Source organism: Grampus griseus, assembly GCF_964374135.1.
Source record: "Grampus griseus genome assembly, chromosome: 14".
Taxonomy (NCBI): domain Eukaryota; kingdom Metazoa; phylum Chordata; class Mammalia; order Artiodactyla; family Delphinidae; genus Grampus; species Grampus griseus.
Genome location: NC_139008.1, coordinates 35317029 through 35327713, shown reverse-complemented (window position 1 = coordinate 35327713; position 10685 = coordinate 35317029). Strand labels below are relative to the sequence as shown.

The window sequence follows — 10685 nt, the reverse complement described above, 5'->3', positions numbered from 1 at the left end:
GTCCAAGGTCTCAGAGTCTCAGCGCCCCTCTGCTCTGTCTGCCAATGGGAAGAACAGAGCAATCACCTCAGGTTCCCCAGGCCATGGGATCAGGCAGCCCAGCAGGGTCCTTGGCATTTGGGAACATGTTCCAGCATTTAGCTGGGGTCACCGCCAGCTGCTATGCCCTGAGGATGGGCAAGGGCCTCTTCCCATCCAACCCCACACCAGGTAAGACAGGCCCTGCCCAGCCTCAGCCAGCCACATGCAGCCAGGATCAGGGCCACAGACTCTACTTGATCTGGCCACAGGGTCCTTACCAGCAGCCCCCATTCCCCACAATGGACATTTGCATTACAGGCCAGATGTGAGGCAGTCACGGGAGGCCCAGGGGAGGCCTCTCTCCAGCAGGGACTGTGGCCAGACTACCATCACCTGGGGCCCCCGGATCCTCTCCCCCCGCGCAGGCCGCCCACCCTCCACTCTAGGGTGCACACAGCATGGTCAGGACTCAGCCGCTGGGCAGGCAGTCTGAACATGGCACACAGCCTCCACTGCAGCCACTAGCCCTCAAGAACAAAGGCTATTTTAAAAATTCCATTTCCCCCACTCTCTACCCCTTTTAATGGCAGTAAGTTCACTCAGAATGTTTCCCCAACAGTGACAGAAAATAAACTTAGTTCCAAGTTCAACTCTGCGAATTACTATCAAGGAAAGCCAGGAGGATGAGGCGTTGGGAGCTCGGACCTGGGTTGAAAGCTGGTCCTGCCACCTGGACAAGGTGCTTCAAGCTCTCGGGTCTCAGTTTCCATCTAGAGCAGTAGAATCATGAAGACCTGTTACAGGACTGTGAGAGAATGTCAGGGAACAGGCATTGGATGGGCCCAGCTCGCAGGTGGCAGAAGGCAGCCACCTCCAGCACCAGCCTGGATGTGAGAAGTGAGCCTGTAAGGGGCAGGCGGGTGGTTGGTGACACTGGCCTGGCTGGATAGTACGTGTCCCACAAGGTTAAAAACCATCCCTAAACTGGGCGGCCCCATTCTCCAGAGAATACACAGGACAGAGCACAGGGGCCAGACGGACTGACGTCGTTTATTAAGGGAACAAAGAGCAGGTCACACACCCCGGAACCTGGGTTGTATGGAAAGGTAAAAATACGTCTAGCAATTGAATGGAACATTCTGGAACCCAGTGGTTTCAGAGCTGCCCCACAACTTTACTAATGACTAAAGCAAACAAGGCCTCTTACTGCTCCCCTCAGCCACTATGAGACCATGGATGGGAACAGATCAGAGAGGCACATCCACCTCAGAAATTCAAAGTGGGGTAACCAAGGCCGGCCTGCATCCTGGGACACGGCCACTTGGGCCGGAACAAAGGCAACCCTGGCACTCTACCCTGGGGACTTCCTGATGGGCTGGGGGAGGCTGAAAGATGGGATCTCGGGGAAGCGTTCCCGTACCAGCCATCCATCCTACAGAACAGCCGTGGCTCTGCGAAGGTGACCCACCACCACTGTGATACTGGAAACCACCCCCCACCCCCCCGCAACAGGCTACATTTTGAAAGTGCAGCAAGGTTCGGGGGAAAGGCAGGAGACCAAGCCCAGATAAGGCTGGGGTACGTAAAGCTGCAAGAGACCATAGCCACTGAGGCTTCCCCCAAAGTGGGCAGAAAAGTGTCCCCCCAAATTCATATCCAGAATCTCAAAAGGTGACCTTACTTGGAAACAAGGTCTCTGCAGATGTAATCAGTTAAATCCAATGACTGCGTCCTTACAAGAGGAGACAACATATGGAGACACACACAGAAGAGGCTGTGGGGAGGTGGAGGCAGAGTGATGTGGCCACAAGCCCAGGTGCGCCAAGGACAGCTGGCAGCACCAGGAGCCAGGAGCGCCCTGGGACAGATCCTCCATCAGAGCTGCAGGAAGGAGGCAGCCCTGCAGACACCTTGATTTTAGACTCTGGCCTTCTGAACTGTGAGAGAATTCCTGCTGCTGTAAGCGGCCCAGCTGTGGTCCTCTGTGTGGCTGCCCCAGACCCTAATACACCGGCAGGGCCCAGCTTCTTCCCTCAGCCTGGGCCCCCCAAATGTCCCACCATGTATCCTCGTGCTGGGGCCTACAGGAGCAAACGGAGTCTGAAGATGCCTGAAGACCAGAGTTTCTGGCTCAGGGACAGAAATGACTCTGGCAGCTTCCTGAATCATCAGGCTCGGGCCCCTGGGGCGTCCTGGAGCCTCTGGGGTCTGTGAAGTGGCTGCTCCCCGCCATGTGTGCGCTGGTGCTTGCGGAGGTCGGTTCCCCGGCGGAAGCCCCTGCCACAGGCCGGGCAGGTGTGGGGCTTCTCGCCTGTGTGCGTCCTGCGGTGCGCGCTGAAGTGTGAGCTGTTGTTGAAGCGCTTCCCGCACTCGGTGCAGGCGTAGGGCCGCTCCCCGGTGTGTGTCCTGCGGTGGATGACCAGGCTGGAGCTCTGGCTAAAGCACTTCCCGCACTGGGTGCAGGCGTAGGGCTTCTCGCCTGTGTGCACCCGCTGGTGCGTGCTGCAGTTGGAGCGGTCGCCGAAGCGCTTCCCGCATACCTGGCACTGGTAGGGTCGTTCCCCAGTGTGCGTGCGCTGGTGCTTGGTCAAGTGGGACGTCTTACTAAAGGCCTTGCCGCACTCGGGGCACGTGTGCGGCTTCCGGACCCCAAGGGGCCGCCCTCTGTCTGGAGGCCGCTGGGGTCTGGTCAGGCCAGGCCCCTGACCCAGACCCGGGAGCGCTTGGCCCCACCGTGTTCTCACCGACGCGTCCGCCCTGGCATACTCTCCATCCTCAAACTGCCTCCCAAGCTCTGAGACAGAGAAAGCACAGTCGCTGAGGGCTCCACGGGGAGGGGGAGAGGAAGAAGGGGAGGCAGGGTGGGGCGGCCCTTGACGCAGGAAGTGCCTTCAAATTCCCCTTCCACACCCTCCGCAGGATGCCTCATTCAGAGCCTGATTCTGGGAACTAGAAACATGGCCAGACCCACAAGGCCGTGAGGTGGTACTGTGACAGTCCCATTTACACATGAGGACGCTGAGGCCCACTGACCTGACGGGGGAAGGACAGGCCCTCCCAGTGCTGGGAACTGTCCCTGCTGAGATGCTGTCCACCCCACACCCCCATGCAGCCCCCTCCTGCCTCCACACTGGCTTGTCCAGGAAGCCAAGCATGGGCTCGAGATCACATCCACCTACCTCATCTGTACAACTGAGACAGGATGGAACCACCTCCCTGGCCTTCGCCAGGAGTATTTACAAAGGAATTGATTCTGGCAGTTCCTCCAACGGTCACACAGAGTGACCACGTGACTGAGCAATTCCACCCCAGGTGTAGGCCCAAGAGAGAGTGCCGCTGGCTAGTGACACTCAGGGCATCCTGAGGACCCCGTGCCCAGCCCCTCGTGTGGCCCTCAGGACCAGCTTCCCTATGGTGTCTGCGTGCAGTGCCATGTCCCAGCTCAAGGTGGTAGGACTCTCTTGCTGCTCGAGCCCCAAACCTTTCTTAAAGCCACCTGTCTCCCCTTGCCTTTCCTTCAGGGTGGGTGAACCTGCCTTTGTAAATGAAGTTTCATGGCCACGCCCATGTCTTTTCATACTGTCTGTGGCTGCTTTTGTGGCTGCTTTTGTGCCAGGAGAGAAGAGCTGAGGCATCACCAGGGAGACCATACAGCCCATAAAACCTGAACTATTTACTATCTGGCCCTTTTCAGAAAAAATCTACCAACCCTTGCTCTAAGCCCTTGAGCTTGAACTCCACAAACACAGTCGCCGAGGTCTAAGCCCAGGAGAGGGGAGAATCTCATCTGGGACATCCGTCTCCTCCCAGACCCCCTCACCTGAGCCAGCACTGCCAGAGACTTCCCTCAGCCCCGAGGCTGCACAAGCTGGGTCCCGCAGGCCTTGCCCTGGCCCATCCTGGGCAGTCAGACAGGGCCCAGGAGCGGGGAGTCCTGCTGATGGGGAAAGAGAAGAGAGGATGTGAGTGTGGCCGGGACAGAACACAAGACTGCAACAACCTCCTCCTCGTGAGAGCAAAGGGCATCAGGAGAACCTGTGGGAAAAACTCCATGCCTCAACAGAGGTGGGAGGCGCGCTCTACTTCTGTGCAGACTGCTTCCTCAGAGAGAGAGGAAGTGAGGAAAAACAGGGCCCAAGGCTCTCCCCAGCTCTGGGAGGGAAACCAGATGCCCCGAGGAGTCAGAATTTCATCACAACAGAGATGAAGTAGCCAAGAGTTACAACACACAGCAGGACAGAGCACAGAGCAGTGGGACAGCAACAGTGCACACAGCAAGCCAGTATTCGTGGCAATAGAAAGATTTCATCTTCATTTGTTCTACAGACACTTAGTTTGGAATAAATGAAGATGTAAAAGAAAGTATGTGATCATTAATTTTCTGTGCCAACCTGGCCAGGCTACAGTGTTGTTGTTTGGTTAAATACCAGTCTTTTTTTTTTGGCTGCACTGGGTCTTCGTCGCTGCGAGCGGGCTTTCTCTAGTTGCGGAGAGCAGGGGCTACTCTTCGTTGTGGTGCATGGGCTTCTCACTGCGGTGACTTCTCTTGTTGCAGAGCACGGGCTCTAGAACGCAGGCTCAGTAGTTGTGGCACACGGGCTTAATTGCTCCGCGGCATGTGGGATCTTCCCAGACCAGGGCTCAAACCTGTGTCTCCTGCATTGGCAGGCAGATTCTTAACCACTGCACCACCAGGGAAGCCCTCAATCAATTTTTTACCTTTATTTTTTGACCATGCTGCACGGCTTGTGGGATCTTAGATTCCTGACCAGTGATTGAACCCACACCCTCAGCAGTGAAAGCATACAGTCCTAACCATGGGACCACCAGGAAATTAATTCCCTAAATACCAGTCTAGATGTTGCTGTGGAGGTTATTTTGTAGATGTAATTAACATCTACAATCAGGTGACTGTAAGGAGAGCAGATTACCCTCCACACTGGGGGGTGGACCCCACCAAATCAGTTGAAGGCCTTAAGAGAAAACTTGAGGTTTCCTGAAGAAGGAATTCTGCCTCGAGAAGGCAGCCTAGAAATCCTGCCTGGTTTCCAGCCAACTGGCTTGCTGTATGGATTTCAGACTTGCTAGCCCCCACAATCGTGAGAGCCAATTCCTTAAAATAAATATCTCTGTACACACACATCCTAAGGGTTCTTTTCCTCTGGAGAACCCCAACTGATACAAAGCAGGATCTCAACTCCTTTAAAAAACATTTCAGGGAGTGAACACGTGTCAAAAGTGGTAGGACGAGCTGAGAAGGGCCAGTGTGGGGTGGTGAGGAGAGGCGTAGATAGGCAGGGCCCTGCCAAAAGCAGCTCTGTCCATGGGGGCCAAGACGGCACAAAGGCTGCACTGACACTGGACAACCGTGTGGGTAAAGGAGCGAAAGAAGGAACTCAGGACAGCTCTGGGCATCTGCCTGGGACGTGGGCAAGCAGCCACACTGCCCCCGCTGCAGATGGGCCACTGATGGGACACTAGCAACCTTGGCAGTACAGGGCTGCCCAGCACTAGGACTCACCAGGGAATGCCCCCAGCACACTAAAGCAACCCTTGGGCACAAGGCCCACAAGTTCCTATTTTTAATATGTTGCCCGGTGATTCCTCTGGCCACTAAAGTTTGAGACCTGCTGGAGTGGCTCCTGTAGGCAGGGGGAGCCAGGGAAGGTGCTGAGCAGGGAGGTGGCCTGGGCCTCGGGTCCTGGAGGCCAGCACATACCACAGCCAGCCTGAGGGAAGCAGCCACCCTCCCTGACACTCACCCACGTCAGAGACACAACCCGGTGTCTGACAGACAACGGCCAGGGTCTCCCTGCACATACCCTCATCCTCCTGCAGCCTGCCGCAGCTGTGGTCCTGCTGAGCCAGGTCCAAGCACCCCCACTCCTCCTGGGACAGGTACACGGCCACGTCCTCCAAGGTCACCGGCACCTGCTGGAACACAGCTCACTCAGAGCCTGGTGGGCTCACCCGTCCCCTCCACTTGTGGGATGAAGGCAGGTCCTGCTTACCTCCCCTACTTCCTCCCCTCCCCAACCTTTCCCTTTCCGTATGTTGTTATCCACTCCTTCCTTCCAAGCTTGGCTCAGACACAGCTGGATCCTGCTCTTTGGGAGGACACCGTCACCACCAAGCTCTGCCCCAACTGCTGCAGGGCCAGAGACTGTGTGGACAGATGTGCTGTGTGGAACAGCTGGATCTGAGATCTCAGCCACTGGGGCCCACGTTCCTTGAGGACATGAGTTAGCATGCCCTGCCTCAGCTCAAGCCAGCCCCAGGAGCCAAATGGGGTGACCTGGAGACTTCAGGATGCCTCTATGCCAGTGGTTCCCAAATCTAGCACCAGACTGACCTGGGAGCACGATTAACACCCAAGAAAACAATATCCAGAAAAGGCAAATCCAGAGAGACAGAAAGACTGGTGACTGCCAGGGGGCTGAGGGAGGAGGAGGGGGGAGTGACTGCTAATGGGTGTGGGGTATTTTGGGGAGGTGATGAAAACGTTCTAAAATTGATTTGATTATGGTGATGACTGCACAACTCTGTAAATATATTAAACACTGTATACTTTAAATGGGAGAATTGTATGGTAAGTGCATTATACCTTAATAAAGCTGCAATTGAAACAAACAAGCAAAGGAGACTCTGCTTCCAGGCCAGGGCTGGGGGAAAAATCTATTTTTACCCAGATGCCAGAAGATTTTAACATACAGCTGGCTTTGAAGTGACTGCCCTAACTCACCATTGAGACTCCAGGATCCTCCAGGACACACCTAATACTCAGGTGGCATCTGAGAACAGGTAGGACTTCCCAGGAGGTGAAGATCCGCCTTGGAAACCCACAGACCTGACCTCGCAAGAGAAGTGTCCCCGTAACAAGGGCACGGGACACACGGGGATGCTGCAGATCAGGAATGCCACTCACCTGGGACCAGGCTGAAAGGAAGGATGTGGCCAGTGCCGCCGTCTCCTGACACTGGGAGGCCGCTGGGCCTGGGGAAAGAGCAGAGAGTCACCCACCCGTGCACATGGCAGCGAAGGCTGGACAGGTCCAGCTGCTCCCCATCAACACTCACCCGGCCGGGAGCCTGCCCACCCCACAGGCAAACAGGCCTGACCTCTGCCACACTCCTTTCCTTTCCCTTCCCTTCCCTTCCCCAGTGCAGGGCGTCTCTTTCCTCAAGAGGGACAGCTACTCACCCGTCTTTGGCCAAAGCTGGGGGCCTCTTTTTGGTCTGTGGCTCAGCTGGGCTGGGGGCTGCTGGCTGGAGTTCTGAGGCCCTTCCTCCAGAGACAGCTCTCCTGGCTGGGCCTCCACCTGGCATTTTAAGAACCACTCCCCTGTCCCGTAGGCCAGTGCGTCATCAGGGACTACCTCCGGATCCTGCATACAGATGGAGATCTGCCCACTAGCTCCCAGAAGGTCGGGAGGAAACCCACAGGGTTCCCCATGCCTCCTGTCTCGGGCACCCCGGCCACCCTGTTCCCAGGCTCTGTCTTACCACCGGGCCACCTCGTCGTGTCTGATGGCCTCTGCGACCCTCCAAGCACCCACCTCCAGCCAGACCCCAGGGAAAAGGCACGTGACCCAGGAAGAGGTCAGGCTCCCAACCTGGGGAAAGGGAGGCCGGCTCCACTCTTGAGACTCTATGGTCTCTCCCCATCACACTGTGTTGCTGTCACCGTCACACTGTCACCCTTCCTTCCTTAGTGCTCCTGAAAAACCTGGGCCAGAAGGGCCCCAAATCAGGTCTCATTTCGGAAGCCTGAGTTACTGCACTTGCTACATTTTTTGAAATCATCTACAGACCCTCTGGAATTATCTATTTCCTAATTCCAGTGAAGGTGAATCAGATAAACTTAGTCTCAGAGTTTACTGACATCTGTAACAGTACTAAGGACAAGATACATCTCCAGGGAACTGAAACCAGCACCAGGGACCCTGTCTCAGGCTCAAAATTCCACACCTCTGAGAGGAGACAGTCCCTGGAGGTTACAGGGTGCCCAGTGACAGAGCAAAGCCATGACGGGAACCCCAAACGCCAAGGCTGGCAGGGCTGAGAAGGGCTCCTGGGTTCTTGTTGGCCACCACGAAGGCAGGATGTGCTTAATGCACTCAACTCACCTTATGGTCAAGTTTTTTGGGTTTTTGAGATTTTTTTGGGGGGCGGGGGGAGTTGGGGGGGGTCTATCTTGCCGGATGCAAAAGAACAGCACTGTGTGGCCAATGACACTGCCACAGGGAGAAAGGTGACCTGCAGAATTTGCCAAATATCTAATCAGGAGGAATTAATCTGACCCAAGCAGGAGAAATCTGTAAGAGGCTTCGCACTCCCCAGATCTGGTTAGAAGGAATTGAGTTGGTCTAGGGTGGCACTCTCTGTAGAATGAATGAAGTGTCCCATATCTGCACTGTCCTTGTCCAGGTAGTAGCCACTGGCCATGTGTGATGACTGAGCCTTTGGAATGTGGTCAGTGTGACTTAAGAACTACATTTTAAATTTTATTTAATTTTAATTAAAACAAACACACATGGCTAGTAGCTACTGTATTGAATGGCGCAGCCCCAGAGAGTTTGAGAAACACCTAGGGGCTCTAACCAGGGCACCCACCAGCACCTGGTCTTTCTTCCCAGTGTTCCTCCTTCTTTGGGGATCTCTTCAACTCCCAAGGCCCTGCCTTTGAAGGTCTCCAGCCTCTCTCCCATTAAAACCTGTGTCTGGCCTACGTTGGGATGGCGTTAACAAACCAATCCACATAGCTTAGAAAGGGCTGGTGGGGCTATAATGGTTAATCAAGGGGTAGACACACGTCGGCCAACGTTGAGAAACACTCTGCAGTTGCCTTCTTCAATTCAGTGTCTGGCCAGCACCAGGTACTCCCAATGACCAAGGCTGGCCACGGCTCCAGAGCCCAAGGAAATCTACAAACACAGACCTCAGCAGCAGGGCCCCGTTTTCTCACCTCAGGGCTAAAATGCCCCCCACCTCACCCGCTGCCTTTGTCTCCTGGGCTCCCGCTGCAGCCCTTCCACGAGGACTACGGCCTCCTCACCGCTCTCTGGCTGCTGCTCCCGCACCCGGGCCTGGATCTCCCCTGGAAGCACCGTCAGGAACTGCTCCAGCACCAGCAGCTCCAGGATCTGCTCCTTGGTGCGCAGCTCAGGGCGCAGCCAGCGGCAGCAGAGCTCCCAGAGGCGGCTCAGGGCCTCCCGAGGTCCGGCCACCTCCTGGTAGCAGAAAAGACGGAAGAGCTGGCGGAAGGTCTCAGGGCTAGGGTCTTCAATCTCCAGGGAGGGCTCCTCTTCCCAGCAGCAGTCCTCTTCCACCTTCACGATCAGGATCTCATCCTGCTCCAGGGGTGGCGGGTGCTGGAAGCCGGGAGAGGTCGCCATTGCTCCTGGTGAGCCTTGTTCCTTCTCTGGCCTGGACCTCACACCTGTCTCTCTCTATACCTCTGGCCAGACACTGGGGAAGATGTTTTCAGGGCTCTGTGGAGAGACAATAAAGTCATCTAGGGTGCAGCACTGGGGCTGGATAAGCGTCTGCAACCCATAAGCCCCTGCCCTGTCCCCAAGGCCAACTTGCCCTCACCGGCAGAAAGAAACGGTTAAAGTAAATCAAACTGTCTTTGCTACTAACCCTCTAATTCCCAGAAGTACTTAATCTCTGGGCCTCAGTTCCTCACGTGAAAGAAAAAATGGTGATACCACCTACACTCAGGTTGCTGAGAGAACAAAACGGGACGTTTGAAAATAGTTTATTTTAGCACAGTGCCTGGAACGCGGTTAGAGTTCTACAAACGCTGAGTTTTCAATATTACAGTTGGCCATTTTTGGATGAGGTCCGTTTGGAAATATGATGAGAACCAGAGCCCCCTCTGCCCAGGAGGAGGCAGATTCTGTCCCAATCTGACCCCTGATTTCGGGCTTCGGAAGCCTGAAGCCCATCCGCGGGCCCCACCGAATGGATGGTCACCAAGGCCTCTCCAACTCCAGGGTCTTGGGAAGGTCAGGATTCCCCGGCTGGGCTGCTTTCCCGTCTCGTCCGCTCAGCTGGAGGGAGAGCGGTGACCGAGGCCGGGCACAAACTAGGCTCCGGCGGGCGAGGGCCGCGGACAGAAGCTCGAGCTGGGACCCTGCGCCCGCGCCCACACTTACCGGCAGCGCTGAGACCCGTGGGGCGGCTTGGGGCAGGCCCGGAGCAGCGGGCTGGGACGGGAGCGGGAGAGCGGGCGTGGAAGGCTCGGCGGGCCAGAAGCGAGGACCAAAACCCTTAGTAGGCCGACCCGGGACAGTCGGCGACGACCACTGGCTGAGCCGGCGTCGAGCTGGAGGACGAGGCCTTGTGGGCGTCCCACGGGAAGCATTGTGGGTAATGTAGTCCTCGCACCTTTGGCCGGCTGTGGAGAGTGAGAATGGGTCTGGGTGGGCGGGTCCACGGGAGCCATTGTGGGTAACTACTCACATTGTGGGTCCTCTTACCACTGGTTGAACCGACTGTCAGGCATAGAAACGAGATACGTAGCGAGTCCGCGAGATGCACTGTGGGTAACGTAGTCATCCCCTGGCTGAGCCGCGGCCTCGCGTAGATGGGTCCTGGGAGGCGTTGCGGGAGGTTGTTCCTCCAACTTCAGTGCGCATGCGCGAGGCTTCGCAGTTTCTG

At 56.2% G+C, this 10685-nt stretch overlaps 1 protein-coding gene across 1 annotated transcript; it reads right to left on the bottom strand.

The window, feature by feature from the left end:
• Nucleotides 1–1060: 1060 nt before the first annotated feature.
• ZNF500 (zinc finger protein 500) lies at nt 1061–10334 on the bottom strand. Its single transcript, XM_082671438.1, has 7 exons — nt 10181–10334; nt 9014–9511; nt 7222–7405; nt 6947–7014; nt 5844–5955; nt 3842–3958; nt 1061–2815 (listed from the first exon to the last, which is right to left on the bottom strand). Exons 2-7 carry the CDS (start codon nt 9413–9415, stop codon nt 2190–2192), a joined length of 1509 nt encoding a protein of 502 aa, XP_082527564.1. The 5' UTR covers nt 9416–9511; nt 10181–10334; the 3' UTR covers nt 1061–2189.
• Between the last annotated feature and the right edge of the window lie 351 nt (nt 10335–10685).

Bases quoted from the DNA above. Each gene is read 5' to 3' on its own strand.
- ZNF500 (XM_082671438.1), bottom strand. From the start codon at position 9,415: ATGGCGACCTCTCCCGGCTTCCAGCACCCGCCACCCCTGGAGCAGGAT. The intron at 5,956-6,946 runs GTGAGTGGCATT...GCTGTGTTCCAG, and splicing joins TCCTTTCAGCCTGGTCCCAG to CAGGTGCCGGTGACCTTGGA. The intron at 2,816-3,841 runs GTGAGGGGGTCT...TCTCTGTCTCAG, and splicing joins CTCTGGCAGTGCTGGCTCAG to AGCTTGGGAGGCAGTTTGAG.